The 19,245-nt window shown below is 33.4% G+C and overlaps 2 protein-coding genes across 3 annotated transcripts; both read right to left on the bottom strand.

Annotated features, from left to right (window-relative positions):
- LOC130635959 (uncharacterized) lies at window positions 1-2,699 on the bottom strand. Of its 2 annotated transcripts, none has more exons than XM_057445506.1 (3): window positions 2,546-2,699; window positions 1,503-1,752; window positions 1-556 (listed from the first exon to the last, which is right to left on the bottom strand). In XM_057445506.1, the coding sequence occupies exons 2-3, from the start codon at window positions 1,729-1,731 to the stop codon at window positions 219-221; spliced, it is 567 nt and encodes a 188-aa protein (XP_057301489.1). In that variant the 5' UTR covers window positions 1,732-1,752; window positions 2,546-2,699; the 3' UTR covers window positions 1-218. The 2 variants fall into 2 exon arrangements, with proteins under 2 accessions (XP_057301489.1, XP_057301490.1); XM_057445507.1 differs by lacking the exon at window positions 2,546-2,699 and adding an exon at window positions 2,291-2,367.
- Window positions 2,700-5,073: 2,374 nt separating this feature from the next.
- Window positions 5,074-17,146, bottom strand: LOC130635958 (ATP-binding cassette sub-family G member 4-like). The gene is made up of 13 exons (XM_057445505.1): window positions 16,744-17,146; window positions 13,154-13,228; window positions 12,428-12,470; window positions 11,777-11,918; window positions 11,339-11,395; window positions 11,067-11,212; window positions 10,269-10,392; window positions 10,001-10,115; window positions 9,045-9,274; window positions 8,019-8,235; window positions 7,619-7,719; window positions 7,106-7,264; window positions 5,074-7,022 (listed from the first exon to the last, which is right to left on the bottom strand). Exons 1-13 carry the CDS (start codon window positions 16,958-16,960, stop codon window positions 6,651-6,653), a joined length of 1,998 nt encoding a protein of 665 aa, XP_057301488.1. The 5' UTR covers window positions 16,961-17,146; the 3' UTR covers window positions 5,074-6,650.
- Window positions 17,147-19,245: the final 2,099 nt, after the last annotated feature.

Genomic DNA, 19,245 nt, shown 5'->3' with positions numbered 1-19,245 from the left:
TTTACCAGAAAAATACATGTTTATTTTATAGTAAGCTACATAATAAATGTTACACAGACTCGGAAATTTGGTAGTAAATGCATTTACCGTTATGTCACCCAGGAGGATAGAAATAGAAAATTATAAGCTAAATCACTGCCCGCATTTTGCTGACACAACAATAAAGAAAGTACAGATCCTCCTCGGTGTCAACTAAAAGATGTCTCCTTTAAACACATTTAGAGAATAAAACCTAAAATCCACACTGAACCCAATATAATCAAACTTGTGAACAGGCAACCACCAGAGAGTCTTCCGCTGCTGCAGTATGTCTTATTTCCTGATCCTCCAAGGTCACAAGAACCGTATTTGTCGTGGCAAATAAAGTTATCATACCATGTGTATTTATACGTAGCAGGTTCGTTCCACTGGATGCAGTATTCGCCCTTTTTGCAACCAGCATACGACCAAGAAAAATCGTATGGGGTTTCTTTAGGTACACATATGTAGTTGTCGTACCACGTGTGCGGATCTGAAGGTTCATTGACTTTGACACAACGCATGGTTGGATCTGGCCCTAGATAGAATTTTTTTGGTTATGTGATTTGCTAACGTTTGTAGAAAAGAAATTTGACGTGTATATTTTAAGAAAAGTTAATTTTTGCAGTAATTTAACATGATAAATTTAGTTAACAGTGACAGTTTACCTCCTGTAAGATTTTTTTTTAAATCACGGATTTATTCCCGCAAATTTTTATTTTTTAAAAATCGCGAAATTTTTTGCCTGTGACAAAAACTAAAAGAAACACATCACTATGCATTGTATTTAATCATTCCTACTATGTTCTTTCTGATTTTCTTTTTCCTGTTTTTTTTATTCTAGATCTTACTAAGTAAAGACTTGAGCGCTTGAGACTGGATCACACTAGAAAAAATGATAAAAACGAAGATGCTGAAGTGAAATTCACATGCAGAAAAAATTATAAAATAATTCTAAAGTAACATTCATATGAACGCAAAAGACTTGTGTCAAAACCAGTCTTCTTACTGCTAGGACTGGTAACAAAGTGGTGTTGCCTAAAACCTTGATGTGCAACAAGACCAGTGTTTGAGCCACGAGGCAACTTTTTAGGTTGGTAGACTGTGTGACTTGTTACTTTGTTAGAAATAACAAGATACAAAATCAATCGTTTTTTCTCGCGTTGCCAAATTTATCAATGAGTTTGACTTGGCAGTTGTACATGAAGCCAATAAGATCATTCTCTTTCCAAGGTTTTGTTGCCTGATGGCAAAGCCGCTAGCGCTTACTTGACGAGTAACAAGTTTTGTTTTCCGCCGACCTTAATGTCAAAACAGGTTTCGATCAGATTACATAATTATGTCAAATGTTATGCCTTGCGCTAGAATTATTTGATAAAAATTGTAACAGCATTGAATTAAAAAAATAGATCTTGTCTCCCTAACCTCAGGAAAATCTTTTTTGCTGGGACGAAAACGACAAGAATTAGCTCACAAACACTTACCACTGTTTTTGAACTTCATTCCAACCTGCTTCAAACCAGGTCCTGATTTTACACAAAAGTGGTTGTCATACCAAAAGTAATGCAGGGGCATCAGAGGCTCATTAATTTGTGTGCAGTTGTACCCATCAACTTTTCCTGTGTAGCTCCATTTAAATTCTGTTGGCCAACATGGCCACCTTTGAGCCAAAACAGTTGATAATACTTGAGCGAATAAAACGATTGATCTCATCGTTTTGTATTTGTAACCTACCTAAGATACCAGATTACGGAATATAACTAACGAAAAAAATCCTATCTTATAAAAAATTTAGAGACAGAATGTTGTGAACTGATTATTGATCTAAACTCTGACATGAAAATAACCTCTTCCCTAAGGGTTGTTAGGTTATTCAAATTTGGATGGAATGTGAACAAAATTCTGTTTCTTGTTCAGGTTCTGCCTTAATATAGGCAATGTGTGTGTGAAAATCAGTGTGTTATTCCCCCTCGCTTTCCCCATCGTACATTGAACAATCAAATTGGTTTAGTTTCAGTTTGTTCGAGCGAACACGTTGTTGTAGTTTGCTCTGGTTATCTACCAATATATAAGTGTTGATATTGGCAATTTGTGTTTCGTTCTTTTTAAAAAACTAACTGAATAATGAGATCATCAGTTGATTTCTACCGTTATTGGAATTTTTCTCCCCGTCCTAGCACGGACTAATCAATAACTCCTCGTGATGGTGGGCCATACCTTGGTTTAGGTATTCTCATCAGTAAGTAAAAACAATTTTCTTTTTTCAACTTACCGTTCTTATTGTCGTGCAACGGAAACAAATTCAAAGGATCGTTTTGATTCATGATGCCTATGTATATCTTGCGTATGTATATCTTGCGTGTGTATGTCTTGCTACGACAACTACTTAAGCGAGAGGGAAACACACTGACTTTCACATAAAGTAAGTTTTTGTAGCAATAAGGCGTTTAAAAAAATATAATTTTGAGAAAAAAAATTGATTTTATGTGTGTTTCCTGTGAAAAGCACCACCACAATAATCTCTTACCTTTGAGTTCAATTATATACAGATTTGTTATCGATATTTGGAAGAACTATATAGTTAACTGTAAGTTGGCGTTTTGAACACCAAAGATTTGCTACTTTTGAAAATTGTCCAGTTACTTCAAGTTTAATTTTTCTCTCCAAGCTGCAATTAAATATGTTTTACTGTTGCTAAGATTTATAAAATATTAAAAATGAATACAATAACATTTTATTGTCAATTATTAATATTCACAGGAGAGAAAGTTCTAAGACCATGTTGACAGAAAGGAATTTATAGAGTGTTAAAAACACGATTTTTGGTCGAACCTTGTTGTTGCTCAATTTTTAAAGACTTTTAGCCTTGTTAGTTGCTTAAATATTCTTAGTGAAGTAACCAATTACTTTTAACCTCGTTCTCAGGAAAGAATATTTTCTTTCCTGCTGAGAGAACTGTACATCCATGGTGTTCATTGGCTTGTAAAAAATAAAAAAATGTTTTTGCGAATCAGAATGACTGGTCTAGCTGCAGCTAGCATGAAAGGGGAAAACTCCCTATGTTCATGATCGGAAAATCTCATAAGCCGAGATGTTTTAAAAACTTAAAGCAATTGCCATGCCGTTATTGTGGCCAGAAGAAGAGTTGGATAGACCCAACGCTCTTTGAAGAATGGGTCAGGGAACTTGATGAAAAATTGGAGAAGGACAATCGTAGGATCGCCATCATCATTGACAACTGCACAGCTCATCCAGAAATTGGGGGGTTAAAAGCAATTGATATTTTTTTCCTTCCTCCTAACACCACCTCCGTTCTTCAGCCAATGGACCAAGGAGTAATCCGTTCTTTGAAAGCAAAGTACAGAGTGAAAGTGATCCAAAAGATGATTGAAGCAATTGACAAGAAAAAGGAACTCCCTCAAATTTCTCTGTTGGATGCAATGAAGATGCTGGTGTTGGCTTGGGATGAGGTAACAGAGAATACTGTTCAAAACTGCTTCAAAAAAGCTGGATTTACTGAGATCGATGAAAACGCGCTATCATCCGACGATCCGTTTCGCGCGCTGAATGATGCCATCCGTTAACTGAGCAGATTGGATGAAAATTTCAAAGATTTGTCTGCTAAAGATGACGCAGTTCCTGTAACTCAAGGTTTGATGTCCGATGAAGAGATCTTGTCGGATATTCTGGGAAATGAGATCGAGGAAATGCAAGACGAGGAGGATAATGGCCAAGATGGAGCTAGCCCTTTGGAGAAACCAACCACATCTCAATTACACGATGCCATTTATACCTTGATGAACTACTCCATGATGATTGACACGACCAAACTGAAAGCACTTACGATCAAAGTTTCTAGAATTGTCGAAAATGAAGTAATAGATGTTTCCAGGCAAAGCAAATTGACAGAATTTTTTTCTGTTTAATGTATTGTAATCTTATGTTATATTGAATGGAATAGAAAAGTAAATGCAATTATCACCATTTCTTATTTATGAATTTAGCCTCAAAGTCCTCTTGTTCGCTAAGTTTTACAAAAATTCTCCCGATAACTAGGACAAATTAAGCTTTTGTATGAAAACCCTACTTACAAGGAAATTCGGATAAGTAGGACGCCCGATAAGTAGTACACTTTTGTTCGGTCCCTTGAGTGTCCCACTTATCGAGAGTATACTGTATTTAGTACAAAAGCCATATTTAATTTGTCGTTATTGTGGTTAAAAATTTAATTTTTAACTTGTCTATCTGAGGCTGGCTTATTGCTTATTAGTTGCTTAAAATTTCAAGAAATTTCAGCCTTGTATTTATAAAAAAAGGTGTAACAACACACTGTTGCCATGGATACATCGTAAGTTAAATTATTCGTGCCAGCACGAATTCCATTCAAATTCGTTTCCAGGGTGTTTAACAATTCAATTCTCTTGGTATGAACAGTGATTGGGGATTCAAAAATAACGCTATTCAAATTAAGCCAGTTATTTATCAACTTCATCCTAGGTCGTTTATATCGGGACTATTTTCAGCTCTGGGGACGAGGGTGGTAACTTATACCGGTTTTGAAGTTTTAATTTATGCTCTTTTAATATTTACGCCATTTTGAAGGCTGATCATTCTACTCCCCAGAGCTCTTTGAGATTAAATTAACTCTAGGGTTGAGAATGGGAGGCCGGCAATTTAAATTTTGGTATCAAGAACAAGATTGGACAGACAAAACGTTGTTGCTTCCTACGCGGAGAAAATTAAAACTTTCTTTTTAAGAATTTCCCGCTGTTTTTTTTCAAAAAGCAGCATTTTGTGTTCACTGCGATGCACGAATGACGGCATTAGAAATTTTCCACGCGCGCCGAATGTTTAAATTTATAAAAATCAACATCGCTTCCGGGGTCTTTGTCTGTTTTTTAAAGGCGACAGAAAAGGCGAGATTAGGCATTTTGGGACAACTCTATGTTCCCAACCTCCATCCTAGCGCCTGTAGCATTTTTTGTACGCGTTTCATCCTTGATCAAAAAACGTGCCATGTGCCAACTTCGCCGATGAAAAAAAAAACAATCGATATCAAATTACACTTTTTCTTTGTAGATATTTTTTGTGCAGTAAATTCTTTATATTTATTTAAAACCCCATGTAAAAACGTAGTCTGTGCCAGAGTTTATTATAGTGACGTGGATGGCCGATTTTAAAATAAAAATAAAAAAACACTAAAGAGAGATGATACAGCAAGCAGTTCTTACGATCAAGCAAAAATCAAATAAACCCACGTCAAAATAAAAGAGGTCGTTTGCATGAGATTGAAGTGAAGTTCAGGCGAAGCGAAATTCCGCACATCAGGTGAAAAGTGACCAAGTTTCATGTAATGTTTTACTAATGGTGAAATTTAATGTCAGGGTGTTCAGTAAAACGGCCGTGTTTTAAGATCGTTATTTCAAGCATGCGCACTGATCGATCAAGGATGAAGTGATAAAAACTGATTTAAACAGTCTTAAAAACACACCGTGAATCGAAGTGACCTTAACCGGTTCGAGTTCACTTAGGGTCTCATGTAAACGGCCTCCAAAACTAACGAAATATCAAAGTCGAAGACATGTTCGCTATATGCTAACACGAACAAAATAAAAACGTACTATGAAGAAAAAAACAATAGTTTTCCTGAATGTCATTAAAACAGATTTTTTCGTTATTTGTTAAAGTTCTAGAGTAGCTAAAAATTAGATGCCAAACCATAAACGTCTAAAATTCTATAATTCAGAAAAATGAAGTTCCGAAAGTAGTTAATGTCTTTTTTTAACCGTTTAATATAATCTGATGACCAACTTTGAACCCATTTTCTTTGCAAATATATTTTAGTCATAAAAAACAAAGCGTCTGGGTCCTAAGTTGGAGCGTAAATATAATAGAAATTCTAAAATTTTATAATTACAATTTAGGAAGTTTTAAGTAAAGTACGATGACGTTATATTTTTCACGTTCTAGATATCTCAATAATAAACAGTTTTTTAAAAGTAGTTTTCGTAACAAGTTCTGACGACTGAGACTGAGAAAAATGTCCGTCGTGACGTCACTTCTTTACACGTCAAATCACAACTGTCGGCGTCAAAACATTTTACACGTAAATGGCATAAAAGCGTTGTTATCGTACTTTACGTAGCTGTCAAACAACAGAAGATCGAACGAATGTCGTTCAATATGCAATGTATATAATATTATGATAAAAAAATTATCCGAAACCAGTGTGTCATATATCTATTTTTTTCACTCTTTGTCAAGAGCTGATATTTTTATATGTACATACTTTTTGACGTATGTCATCACACGTCGTCATATTAAAAAATACCGACACGTCGTCTTTTTCACTCGACAAACTTCATAAGTGTTAAATATAACAATTGGACTCAAATTTGGAGGTTAAAATTACACAAACGTTGAGAAAGGGGAGGATTTTAATGAAAAAAAATCACGAGACTTCAGAGGGAATTTTTTGGTCAAGAATATAAGTTTTTCATGTGGTTATAGTTCTTAATCTAATAAAAAAAGTAACACAATTCATTTTACGCTAAACTGTAGGTAATAATTATTACCTTGTGGAAGCAGCCACACGTAACGCCGACAAATAAATCAATCAATTAAATCACGGTCTATTTCGCCGACGTCCTTATTTTATGTCGTAACACCATATATGTGATTAAACGCAATGTGATGAAAAACAAAGATAACACGACACAATCGAAATAAAATTTGCCTTGATTAATATGAAGCGCCGTTTCCTCAATATCCATCGAGTGCAGAACATCTCCGCTCTCACGGAAACAAAGTTTATCAGTATCTTTACATGCCAATGCTCCACGGTTATTTCCATATATGGCAACCAGCATTCCTTCCCAACTATAGCGAGCAAATGAGATATAGGTCAGCCACTGCATGTATTTCGGTATAGTGTCGAAGCTGACGAAAAAGCCACTGAAAAGCAGTACGGGAATGCCGGTAACGGGTGCTACAAATACGGCAGTCTAAAAAAGCGATAGTTTTGAATACTCATATCACCCCTAAAGTAATCATAGATTAAGTAAATGAAGGAAGGTAAGCCACTTACTGGAACATTGGGTGCAACTGCACCTAATAAAAACCCAATCGATTGCGCCACTAAGCAAGTTAATATAGTAATTAGAACGTATTGGATGTAACGGTTACCATCCTTTGGCTGGTCCGTCATAAAGTATACTATCGAACAGTATATAAACGGCAACACGATCTAAAAAAATAAAATAAAACGAAAACAAATGAAAACATCGGAAACAGTATTGTTCTATCAACTAAAGGCTGATTCAAGAAGTACAAAGATAGTTAGTTCGCGTTAAAAAAATTATTCAAAGGATATTTGCTCCAAAACCTCTTCCCTCCATGAATTACAAAAATTCTTATTTAGAACTCAATTGCTCATATTAAAAACTTCTAACTAATGCCATTGGCATTGGAAACCAAAACAAAATGCGCCCATCCGAGTGTCCCCCAAAAACTGTGTAAAATCATTTTGATAAAAAAAATAACGTTTTTAATGAAACCACTATTATCATAAAGATAGCAAAACAAGCTTTTGGATTATCACCTGAAATGGCAGATCGGACATGGTTTTTGCAAGGTAATACGATTTTAAGCTGTACCAATTGTTCAAATGTTCTCGTACGAACACTATCTTCTCTAGTGGAACTAAAGAAATAAACAATGAGTAAACAAGACAAACAAACAAATACACACACACAAAAAAAAGATATTCGGCTCGCTAGGGTTCACCTGAAAGGAAAATTTTTTGGGGAAAAAATAAATAAATTTGGATAGTAATCAAACTCCTTTAAGACATAAACACTATCTTTTGATGTATACCTCATACGCAAAACCCACGAAAACCGAAACTACCCTACGAGTGGAATAAAATCCCATTAAAAGTCCAAAATTTAGCGAAAGCTCTTGTCCGCTGAATTTACTCTCCTTTGTAGTGATCAACTTACATGTAAGTACTGTTGGCATCAACGCTATAAACATAAGAAACAACATGGAGAAGAACAAACATCCAGCATTGCTGTGAACTTTGTTGCCATCGTTACCAATACCCAAGTATAACAAACCAATAAGTACGGCAACCGAGATGACAGACACAATGCGCAGGTGGGTAAACATCTTGTCACGAGCGATTGAAATCATTGCACGTTTGCTTAGCACTGTGAACTAAAAAAAAACGTGGAGATATGAGGAGAAACTAAAAACGTATCTATATAATAATACGCCAGTTCCGTGTGTCTGTAACAGGCAAAGTGGATGTGTTGTTTTTCTAAAGAAACAGCCGCGGTAACATGTCACCTTTGCTAACTTTTATTATTTATTGTCTTTTGTGTGCTTTTTCAAATTGATTTAAAATTTTTAGTTTAAAAAAGTCACGGTTAATTTACTTTATTGTTCTCATAAAAACCTTTGTGTAATAATGTAAACTTTATTACACAAGTCACGGGTAATTAAATTCTTATTATTCCCTTCAGCACGTGTCTATTGTTTATGAAAAACATATTGGATTTATTTATTCCTGCTTGAATGGAATTAACAACAAAACGTTTTCACGAAAAGAACAATGAATTTTATGGTTAATTTCGCTGTTTTTTTATTTGGTATCTATAGTGGATTTTTCCACGGAACTAAATACTAGTTTATGAAAATAATTCACTAATCAACAAATCGAAATATTTGCAGTTTTTTCTCTTGTCATAGCGACATGATCTAATTAAGGTTGAAAAAAAAAAAAAAAAAGATAAATTTCACGAGATCAAAATTTGCGAAAGATTAGGCGAGAAATACACCAGGGCTTCAACGAATAAATTTTTCCTTGATATTTTTAAAACTTCTAATTCTAATTCTTTTGTTTCGTGCATGAAATTATGAATGTTGACTGATTTTCATAGGTTAGAATTATTAGTGTTAAAATAAATGACCACACCTTTCACGAAACATGACGACGACAGATATTAGAGATACGGAATTTATACCTGCGTAGTCTGGCTCGAGGTACTGGCCATACTGTCTGTACTATTTTTAAAGCCGCACCCAGGAATCATGGATACCATCATTTGTTGTGCCAACATGGCGTCCACGTTTTCAGACATACCGAAATCTCCATTTTCCATTCGCTGAAGCTCTTCACGTTTTTCTTGTATCTTCCATGCTTTTACCAGTTCTGGTGTGATGTCACCGTATTCTCCTGACGCTACTTCGATAACTATAACAAACAGTTTTCATCAGGTGTTTACTTTCAAAACATTATTTAATCACGTAAATCGCCAATGTAGCAACATTGACCTTTATTTTAGCTCCGGGTCTGAAAGTTTGATTTCACTGCAAAAGAGGTTAACTACAAGAATCAGCATTTCGTGAATGCCAACATGTTAACGAAAGTTCGTGATCTTTATTTTAATTGGAAGTGAAATGTGAATTTACTTCGCATCATCTTGCCGCAATTAGCTGTTGTACATGTAAGCGAGGCTGTAATCGCATAACATAAAAGTTTGCCGACATGAAGTAGATATTTTTTACAATTTTTCTTTACGCGAAATGTATTTACGAATCAGAAAGGATGAAATTTTAAACACATTTAGTAACAATCATCTGACTCTGTTTTTGTTTTGTTGTTAGGATCACACCAGCACATGTTAAGAAACACAAGCTGAGTAGGTGTATGAGTCAACTTCTCATAAATTTTGGTACTCGAGTCAACTTCTCATAAATTTTGGTACTCTGCATAATTCTACCCATAGCACACCAGCATCATACAGGGGTGTAAGCATGTACCATGCTATTCCACATCCTTTTTTAAAAAAGGGTGGGGGCTACATATGATCGGGGAATGAAAGATCAGGGAGTGAAAAATAGGGCAGTCTTTTTCCTATCGTTACGCTTACTGCAAAAAAATAATTCAAAAAATCAGCAAGCAAAAAACATATCTTACTAAAGTCGGCAGGGTTGTGATATTTCGGACAAACCAACTGTTGAGTTTCCATGTATGGTAATAAGTTTGACAGTCCACCGTGATAGATACAATTCCCAGTGGTGAGAATATACAACTAACATAAAAAAAACATATAAACTGCATGGGTTTTTGAACGTGCAGAAATGATAAAAAAGTTACATCTTGTGGATGGAAATACTTTGACGCACAGCAGCAGTAAAAACACGTTCAATTAAATAAAAACAAAAATTCACATCACCAACTATACCTTATCAAACATTTCAAACAACTTCGCACTAGGTTGGTGAATGGTGCAAATGACAGTTCGACCACCTTGTGCCAACGTCTTCATCAAACTGATACATTGGTAGGCAGACAAACTGTCCAAACCACTGAAAACAAGACATTCCAAACAAATTGTATACATTAGGAAAAATGGAACAAGATATTTTTTCACCATAGAAATCACAAATCAAGACAAGGAAATATATAGTCAAAAAATATATAGTCAAAGTTTATCAATTTTAACAGTACTGACAATCCTGTTTCCACGTCAGAAACATGTTAAGCCACATAATATAGTCTTGAAAAAATACTCTCTAAAAATATTTTCTTTCAATAAATTTACAAGTATACCAATAAAACGGAAGGGTGTTAACAAAACCCCAGCACTTTATAGGTAGACACGTTTTATTGAAAAACTAGAAACTTGTTGCAGAACTCTTACTTAAAACGTGTTTTATGTAAGAAACATTTAGGGTTCAGCTCGGATATTTTGGTTACTTTACAGGAGATTTTCTGAAAGCTTATAGAGTCAGGCTCCTCTTTTCTACCTATATTTCAGCATGGATTCTGTCAATTAATCAATTTACTTTTTTATTTTCTTATTATTTACAGTTAAAAGTACCCATTATCTCAGTCTCAATCACGTTTCTTATCAAAACAAAAGGAAGTATCAATCGTTTCAGCTACCGAATCTAAATCTAGCTCATTGAAAACATTCAGGTAAAGCTAGCGTGAAAAAAAAACAAGACAGTGGTTAAATTACAACACAACCACAACATACCTTGTAGGTTCATCAAGAAAAATGATTGGTGGATTATTTACAAGTTCCAAAGCAATAGCTAAACGTTTTCTTTGGCCACCTGATATGTCATTTAGATAGGTGTTGGATGTGGCACTTAATCCGAGAACTGACAGGATATCCTCAATCTAGAAAGAAGTTTTGGTTTATAAATAATGGTTTTTAAACACACTTAAATTGCTGAGGTGTTTTTCGTTACCTTAACGTTAATATTGATTCAACTTAATAATTTAATTAGATGAACAAATACGTACAACTCTACGTTTTTCTTTGTATCGTAGGACTGACTTCAAATGCAAATTTGCAGACACCTAAAAACAATATTATATATTGTATATTTACACCACGTCTTCTTAAAATCAACTACACTTTGCAAAGATCACTAAAAAAGTATAAAATCCTATTTTGTGTATATTAACCACAACACAACAAACATTACTTAAGGGTTATATTTCAGTTTTATAGTCCCGATTGAAAATGCAAGACTGCAAGAAATATGATTGAGATATACAGGATAAAACATATACAGGATAAACAAGATTTTCAGTAGAATGGACAAGATCGCAAATTTAAGGATTAATTTTCATGGCCACATTTTTAAAGTGTGTTAGATAGCCAAATGTTTATTTATGACACGAATACCAAAGGAACGCATGCAGGTATGCAACTAAATTCAGGTACAAAATACCTACCATCATCGACTCAAACACTGTCAAGTGAGGCATAAGAATATCATCTTGCATGATATAACATGATATCTTGCGAAATCTACGCAGGTTACGCTCAACTCCATTGACTAAAACTTTTCCACCTGTTACAGCATTTACACAGGAGCTATAAAAATAACATTCACAATTAAAACGCAATAACAAAAGTACATGAAATTGGTTCACTTAGTACACTTTGTAAAAGAAATACCAAAATGTCTACTTTTGACAATACCTTGAAATTCAAGACCTTCACTTGGTCAATTGTGATTTAGCCTTACTATAAATTATTTTTCTGACATTGCAGTTGCAGATATAACATATCAAGCATTGTACAAATAACACTGGACACCTCAAAAATATTTGATTTATGTCATTTTGGAAAGGGTATTTTGTGGCAGGTGGGGGGATTGGGAAATGATGGGAGTACTTTTTAGGATCTTTCTGGTAAAATGCAGGCACAAAAAATTTGGTGATCTAAGCAGTAATAACTTTTTGTTATTGTACTTCAGTAATTTTGGGATGTCATCCCAACATAGCAAAGAGTTTCGAATATACAGATGTACAGCAACAAACAGAAATATGTACAACTTATTCTTTTCATTGAGCCTTAGCAATTTTATAGATTTAGAATACCTATAACCAGCAAGAATATTAAGAAGTGATGACTTCCCAGCACCTACAAAGATAAAATAAATAAATACACAATATGATTCATATCATCAACTACACATGTAAAAAATGGAGTATAGGTCTCCACATCTACATCTAAGAAAATAGAATACCGTAAATGATGCATTAGGCACCCCATGCCCAATAAGGGCCCCTGTGGAATAAGCACCCAGGGTTAGGGAAAAATTTGTAAATAAGCATCCTTGCTCTAATAAGCACCCCCCCCCCTCCCTTCCAAGACAGGAATAGAAATTTTTAAAGGTCAACTATCAATTTTAACTGAAAAAGACATGCTGTGAAAGCTGCTCCTGAATTCCTCATAATAAATGAAGACAACAACAATGGAGATGAAAATATTGAAATTTTATAAAAGATACTATTATTATCGCATTTCTTTCTTTCGTTTTTATTTGTATTTCTATTTTTATTCATAAAAATAATACAAATGAAGTTTAAAAAATTTGCTTTTTTGAAAATTTTTCCCGTCATTGACATCTTGACAGTCAAGATGAAATTTTCATAAAGCGCCCCGGGCGCTTTATCTGCCTTTCATGGCAATGCAAATATATGGTTTCATATATTTAAATGGGGTCCCAATAAAAGTATATTATAATAACACAACAATAAAAAGGCTCTACAAAAAGAAAATGCAATAATTGCTCGTGCAATAAACCTAACACAAATTCATACCTGAAGGACCAAGGACAGCAGTCAACTCTCCACTTTTGAAAGTGCCACTAACACTCTTTAAAATAGATTTTGTTTCTAAAAGGAAATTTTTGTGAAAAGAACAATTAAGATATTCAGTTGTTTAAAATTTTTTTATTTCAAGTAACTGGAATTTACTTAACAACATGTGTCTGTATCTAAAACATTTAAAATAGAAGCACAAAGCTATACAAACAAAGACTACATAAGTTACTTTTTTATTACTTTTTTAACATGAAGTAGAACTGTCTAAAATACTTTTATTCAGTTAATGATTTAAAGCAAATAATTGTTGAATATATTTAAATTGTGACACCTTAAAAAAATTGTTTTTGCCTACCATAAATAAACTTAAACACACTAGAGGTAACCTGAATTTAGAGGTGAGAAAATCTAATAATTAAGTCAATTTTCTGATACAAAGTACTCTCTTTAATATAACATTTTTCACAAACTCCAGATTACCATAAAGCATACAATAAATGCCTTAGGTGTTATTTCATTTTAGACATTTTTTATAACAGAGGAACACATTAAAACACATTAACAGGATTTTGGTTTTAAAGGACTGCTTCGCTTCTTTTAATTCAGGGATGTTACAAAATCTTACAATATCTTAACTTTTATCCAAAATATTGAACAATTAATCAAACATTTCTAATTTTAGCAATAAACCTTTCATTGATTATTCTGTAAACATCAACAGGTTTTATCTGTACTTTTTCAGCTAATGAAGATGGCTAAGGGGTTTAAGGTACTTCCGATATGTTTTTAATAAACATCCTTTTACTGACGTGTTAACAAAAAGTTCTTATATCATGCTGGCAAAGTTTGGCCGATTTAGCTAGCTGATGTAACTTGAATTCACAATTGTGAAATTTGTTGTTCGCATATGGTAGCATATATCTTGTTTTTCAATGTAAAACAGGCACATGACATTTTGTGTCTGGATTCTTTGCCAATGGGAATGAAAAAAATTGAATTGGAAAGACTGTAGGGAGGTGTCAAAAAGTAGGGAGACTGCTTTGTGACCCCCAAAAGGTCACAGAAGAGAAAATTAAAACATGAAAAAAATGCAAAATTTTTCTAACGAGTATATCTGCCTACAATACCAATCTATTATATACGATCTAATTTTTAGATCGTAACTAAGAGCTGTGAGGTTTTGAAATAGCAAATATTTAGAAATCATGTTTGTTGTGGTCTTTTTGATGTCATGATAGTGGAGTAGAGGAAAGTATTTAGCCTGTTGCAACATGTTTTTCTTTTATATAATCACAATGCACAATGATGTTTTTTAGATAAACAGAACAGTCAAGTTAGTTGGTATAAAGACAACAACAATGGTCTTTTTAAACAATACTTGACAAGCACGCTTTGACATCATGAAGTGTTTTGTATAGAAGAAATTCCTTGATCAGTACTCTGTAAGATTAAGGTAGTCAGTAGCAACATGAAACGCTATTCAAAGATGATAAAAAAATTCAAATATCAAAAGACATTTTAACAGATTTAAGTACTTGACTGAAAACTTTCTTGTATATACTATCAAAGAGTGTGAAAAAGACTCCTAATCACAGTAGACATTGTTTTTATGACTTTAATGTTCAGTGATAAACCAAATATTCATATCTGGTCAATATAGACATCTTTCAGACTTATTTTATGAATATGTTAAACAGCGAAAATATTCATCATTTGTTTTATTAAACTAATATGAATAATGGCCTGAGCACCCTGCTAATTTTAGAAATAGAAGAAGGGAAATCAGTTGAAAAGTCTTTCTGTTTTACAATTTTATGCAAACTATGAAAGAACAACAAAAAATATAGATAATGGAATTTCCTGAAAACCCCTTAAAGATATTTGATTGCATTGTTCTGGCTTTATTAAATCTCAAATGTACCATTTTTAAAATTAGTGCCTTTTAAAAAAAGGGTTCTCAATACATATTTTATTCAAGTTTGAAATGTGAAGTATATATAAGATATTTTTGTTCAGACAGAAACAGTGTTGCATTTTCAGACATTTTAAATTTTTATCTAATTGGGTGTCTGTAGCTTTTAAACCAAAACACATTTTTATTTTCATTTTACACTGATGTAATAACTTATTGATTCCATGTTAGTTGTTTTCATTACTATTTAAATTACTCAAAAAAAATTCAATCTGATAAACCAAGAACTGGTTATGTTGTTTTTTGATAATAATGAAAATGTGCAAGCATAATATGATTTGAACTATTTATAGCATTTTCTTTCAATGTACAGTGATTATGTATTGAGGTAGGAATGCACTTAAATGCATTTGTTATTAAACTTTTATACCTCTCACATTTTAACATATAGTTAATGTTATTAAATGCATTTGAATGTGAGAGATATATTTTAACCCTGAAAAAATTTCTCAAAGTATATTTTTAAATTTTAAATAATGTCTTGCATATGCACTGGTTGGTTTTAAAAATATTTCTTATTGTGGATTAAGTTAAAGTGGGCTTACTTTTTTGTGCAAATTTGATGTTGACTCTTTCAACTGATCATAACACATTAGAAAAAACAAGTGTTAAAATTATAACACTCATACATCACACACTCTGATGTATATAAAAAGTGATTTGAATAATGTCAACATACCACACATGTAGTTGACATTTCTTAATATTAAAACAAACTCTGCTAAAAAGTGTAACACAAACAGTAATGTGAAAACTCAAATTAGATTTTTTTACCGTAACAGTTGGCAGCAATATGGTATAAACCATAAGACATTAAGTAAAATGCATCTTACATAAATCAGTTCCTCCCTTGCCTAAAGAGTGATTTTCCTTAATTACAGAAGTTACAGATACAAAAAAACTCATTACAAATTAATTACATAATGGAACTTATCTGCAATGTCCTACAACTTATTTATTCTGATTACTTATAGCTAATCACATTGGCAATTAAAGATTTGTTTTGATCATATGACCAAGGTAAAAAAAATAATCAAAACAAAACCAAGGTGTGCATTTTGTTGGATAGGGTAAGGAATAAGAAATCTGCAAGATAAGCAAAACAGTTGAAATATAATAAGAAGTAAAGCTACAGAATGCTATCTGGCTGGCTCTACTACACATTTTTTAGCTAGCAACAGCATGTAATACTTTAACTGATTTTTTTTCTAAATTTTCATAAAACAAAATGTATAGCTATATATATAGTCAGCTTATTTATTCCTATCCAGAGGTAACTCTGTATAAAGATGGCATTTCTTTGCCTGCAGTTACAATGTGCAATGTAGCCTGAAACAAGTTAAGAATACCTTCACAGCTTTAGAAAATTTGGCAAAAGAGCCATGGGGAAAACGATCCAGCCTATATTAACACAGACCAACGCACCAACATAGCCAACACAAGCAAGCTAGCTAAAGCTGTCAGACAAAGCATTTTAGCTAGAAAAAAATGAATTAAACTGTGTGCAAAAATACACAGGAGCAAAGCAAAGCCTTCTTTTAAAATGGCAAGAAAGAAAGGAAACGTCTTTTCCTTCATATACAAGAGAATAAACTAAAAAAATATAAAACCATACCATTCTTTTTCACTTTTACATCATATGTTATTTCTTTAAACTCGAGATCAACATTCATATTCGGCCCTTGGAAAATGGTATTACCATTAATAACTAAGCTAGATCTCTCACTGCTACAGCTTCCACTGTCTTTGGGATCTTCAACAGATATCGTATCTTCTTTCTTTGGACAACATGACGTTAATGGAATCGAACAGGGTTCTTTTAGCTTTGTCATCCTGACAAAAACCTTGAAAACAAACTATTAAAACAATGAAATTTATGTAATTTTTTAAAGAGTTTATTTACACTATCATTACATTTCCACAAACTCAATCTTTCCTGTAAAACAAAGTTCGTTGTTGGATGTTGTTGGCCGGAACCTTTCAAGTTATATATCGCTGGTAAAATGACCGTCAATAATTTTTTGCGTCGTTTCTATTAAAACGTAAACAATAATTTCACAGACCAGGTACATTATAAAGAAGACCTGCAGCATGCAAAATTGTTTCAATATTTATGTTTTAGAAGTTACGAATGTTAAATAATTACAAAAACTATACTTTATTACTCACTGAAATAGAAATTATTTCATTAAATTTACGTATCAGTTTCATCTATCAAGGTCTGTGATTTTTACATTTCATGCCCAAGACAAAGTCCTATCTCGCACAGCCCGGTGCATTTAATCGGAGAAGTTGATAAAAATGCCGGGTCATCAAAGTTTTTATTTTATTTTATGTTTTTTTGTTTGTTAGTTTTTTTCCCTGGGGAAAGAGAGAAAGATTATAAATTTTTTTACCAAATATGAAAGTCATTGCATAGGTTGATGGGTCTAACATTTCTGCACAGTCAATAAGAAAAAAGACTTTTTCACACAACATAAAAACTATCGATTCGCTATAATTCTAACATAAACTTTCTTGTAAACTTTTTCCCAAAGAGGACCCATGAAAATTGATTTCCCTATATTGATCCGGAATAGTCATATGATTAATTTTTTGGTCATGACTGTGATCCACAATACACTCTCATCACAAAAATATTTTGCAAACTTTGTTCCCAAGTTCTTTTTCTTACGGTCTATCCCGGGAGATAGACCTGCTAAGGCGCTAAAATGAAAGCATTTTTTAAAAAAACAGCCCAGCATAACAACTTTTTACTTTACGCAGCTTTTTAGTCATAAAATCTTTTTCAAAAATAATTCTAAAACAACCTCTTTTTTGACGATACGCTATGTTGTAAAGCTACCTGGCCTCAACTGACTCAGAGCATAAACGGTTCAAAAGATCAAAGTTTTAATGCTGAATTTTGTCTCAGCTTTTCAGACACTGCTGTATAACTAATTACATATCCCCACAACTTCTTAAAAAAAAGTTAAAAAGGGTTGTTTATATGAAGCTAGGAGGATCTTCCTAGTATGGAGGCGAGATGGTAGTTCATTTGCAAGGCTTTTTTTCACGTTGCGTTTTTATGCAAAAAATACCTCTTGGGCGGACTCTGCACTAGGTCTGAATAATGAAAGCAAAACAATACAGAACATGGGAAAAAATTCATCCGCCTTGCTTACCTGCTTAGCGCCTAAAAACCAGCTAGGCTTCTTTTTAAGTATTCGATAAAAATTTGGTGGGAACGTCGTTAACACAATTCATTTTTTTATTAAAACAATTTTTTATTGGAAATATTATCTCAAAATGGCGATCCCTCATAAGAGATTATTGCTAGGTGCAGCAATAAAAGTCAATCAGTGTCAACAGATATTCATGCCGAGAAATAATTTTTAAAATGTCAGCCAAAGAATTTGGGTAAACACTACTTTTCTCGCTACTTATCCGTAAACCAAGAGTGTTATTGTATAAACAAGATAACTCATTCAAGGACACAATCGCGTAAAACAACGCCCTGCTCTCATTTTCCTGAAATAAAAACAAGTGCGAGTCACAAAAAATTGTTTGGACTAAGACCACAAAGTAAAAAGTTTTTTTTGTCTCCCAACTATGGTGGCCGCATTTTTACTCTCGTTCGACTCACTAAGACAAAAGCGGTTCTCCAATATTAACTATGTGAGCAGCAAATAACAGCAACTAACCAAATCATCAGTAGCACTACTCTTACCAAAAAAACTACTTTTCCGATTTCCCGAAGATTAGAAAATCACATCGTATTCCCTGCCTAAGGACGGTTAGAAATTAGGAAAAATACTTTCAAAAGTTACATCACAATCATAAAATAAGTAGGGTAGCCTAGTTACCTATGTTTTTCTTCGAGGATATCTGATTCAGTTACTCTCAAACGAAAACTTAGACGCAAACAAATGTCAGAACAAATCCCTACAATTCAAATCCACATCACAGCAAAACCCGAATTACAATCAACCAATGAGCACATTCCCAATATTGACGACGTGAGCAAAGAACAATAGAATTAACCAATCAAAAAGCACGGTCAAAATCTGACCGTAGAAAAATCATTTGAGCTCCAACGTAATTTTTTCAACCTTTCCTGGTGGTCAGAAAAATTACG

This window comes from Hydractinia symbiolongicarpus, chromosome 3 (assembly GCF_029227915.1).
Source record: "Hydractinia symbiolongicarpus strain clone_291-10 chromosome 3, HSymV2.1, whole genome shotgun sequence".
NCBI classification, from domain to species: Eukaryota; Metazoa; Cnidaria; class Hydrozoa; order Anthoathecata; family Hydractiniidae; genus Hydractinia; species Hydractinia symbiolongicarpus.
This window is presented reverse-complemented; position numbering and strand designations above follow the sequence as displayed.

Bases quoted from the DNA above. Each gene is read 5' to 3' on its own strand.
- LOC130635959 (XM_057445506.1), bottom strand. From the start codon at position 1,731: ATGAGATCAATCGTTTTATTCGCTCAAGTATTATCAACTGTTTTGGCT. The intron at 557-1,502 runs GTAAGTGTTTGT...AATTCTATCTAG, and splicing joins AATGAAGTTCAAAAACAGTG to GGCCAGATCCAACCATGCGT.
- LOC130635958 (XM_057445505.1), bottom strand. From the start codon at position 16,960: ATGACAAAGCTAAAAGAACCCTGTTCGATTCCATTAACGTCATGTTGT. The intron at 10,116-10,268 runs GTATAGTTGGTG...TTTTTATGTTAG, and splicing joins TGTTTGAAATGTTTGATAAG to TTGTATATTCTCACCACTGG. The intron at 7,023-7,105 runs GTAAGTGGCTTA...TCGCTTTTTTAG, and splicing joins CAGTTGCACCCAATGTTCCA to ACTGCCGTATTTGTAGCACC.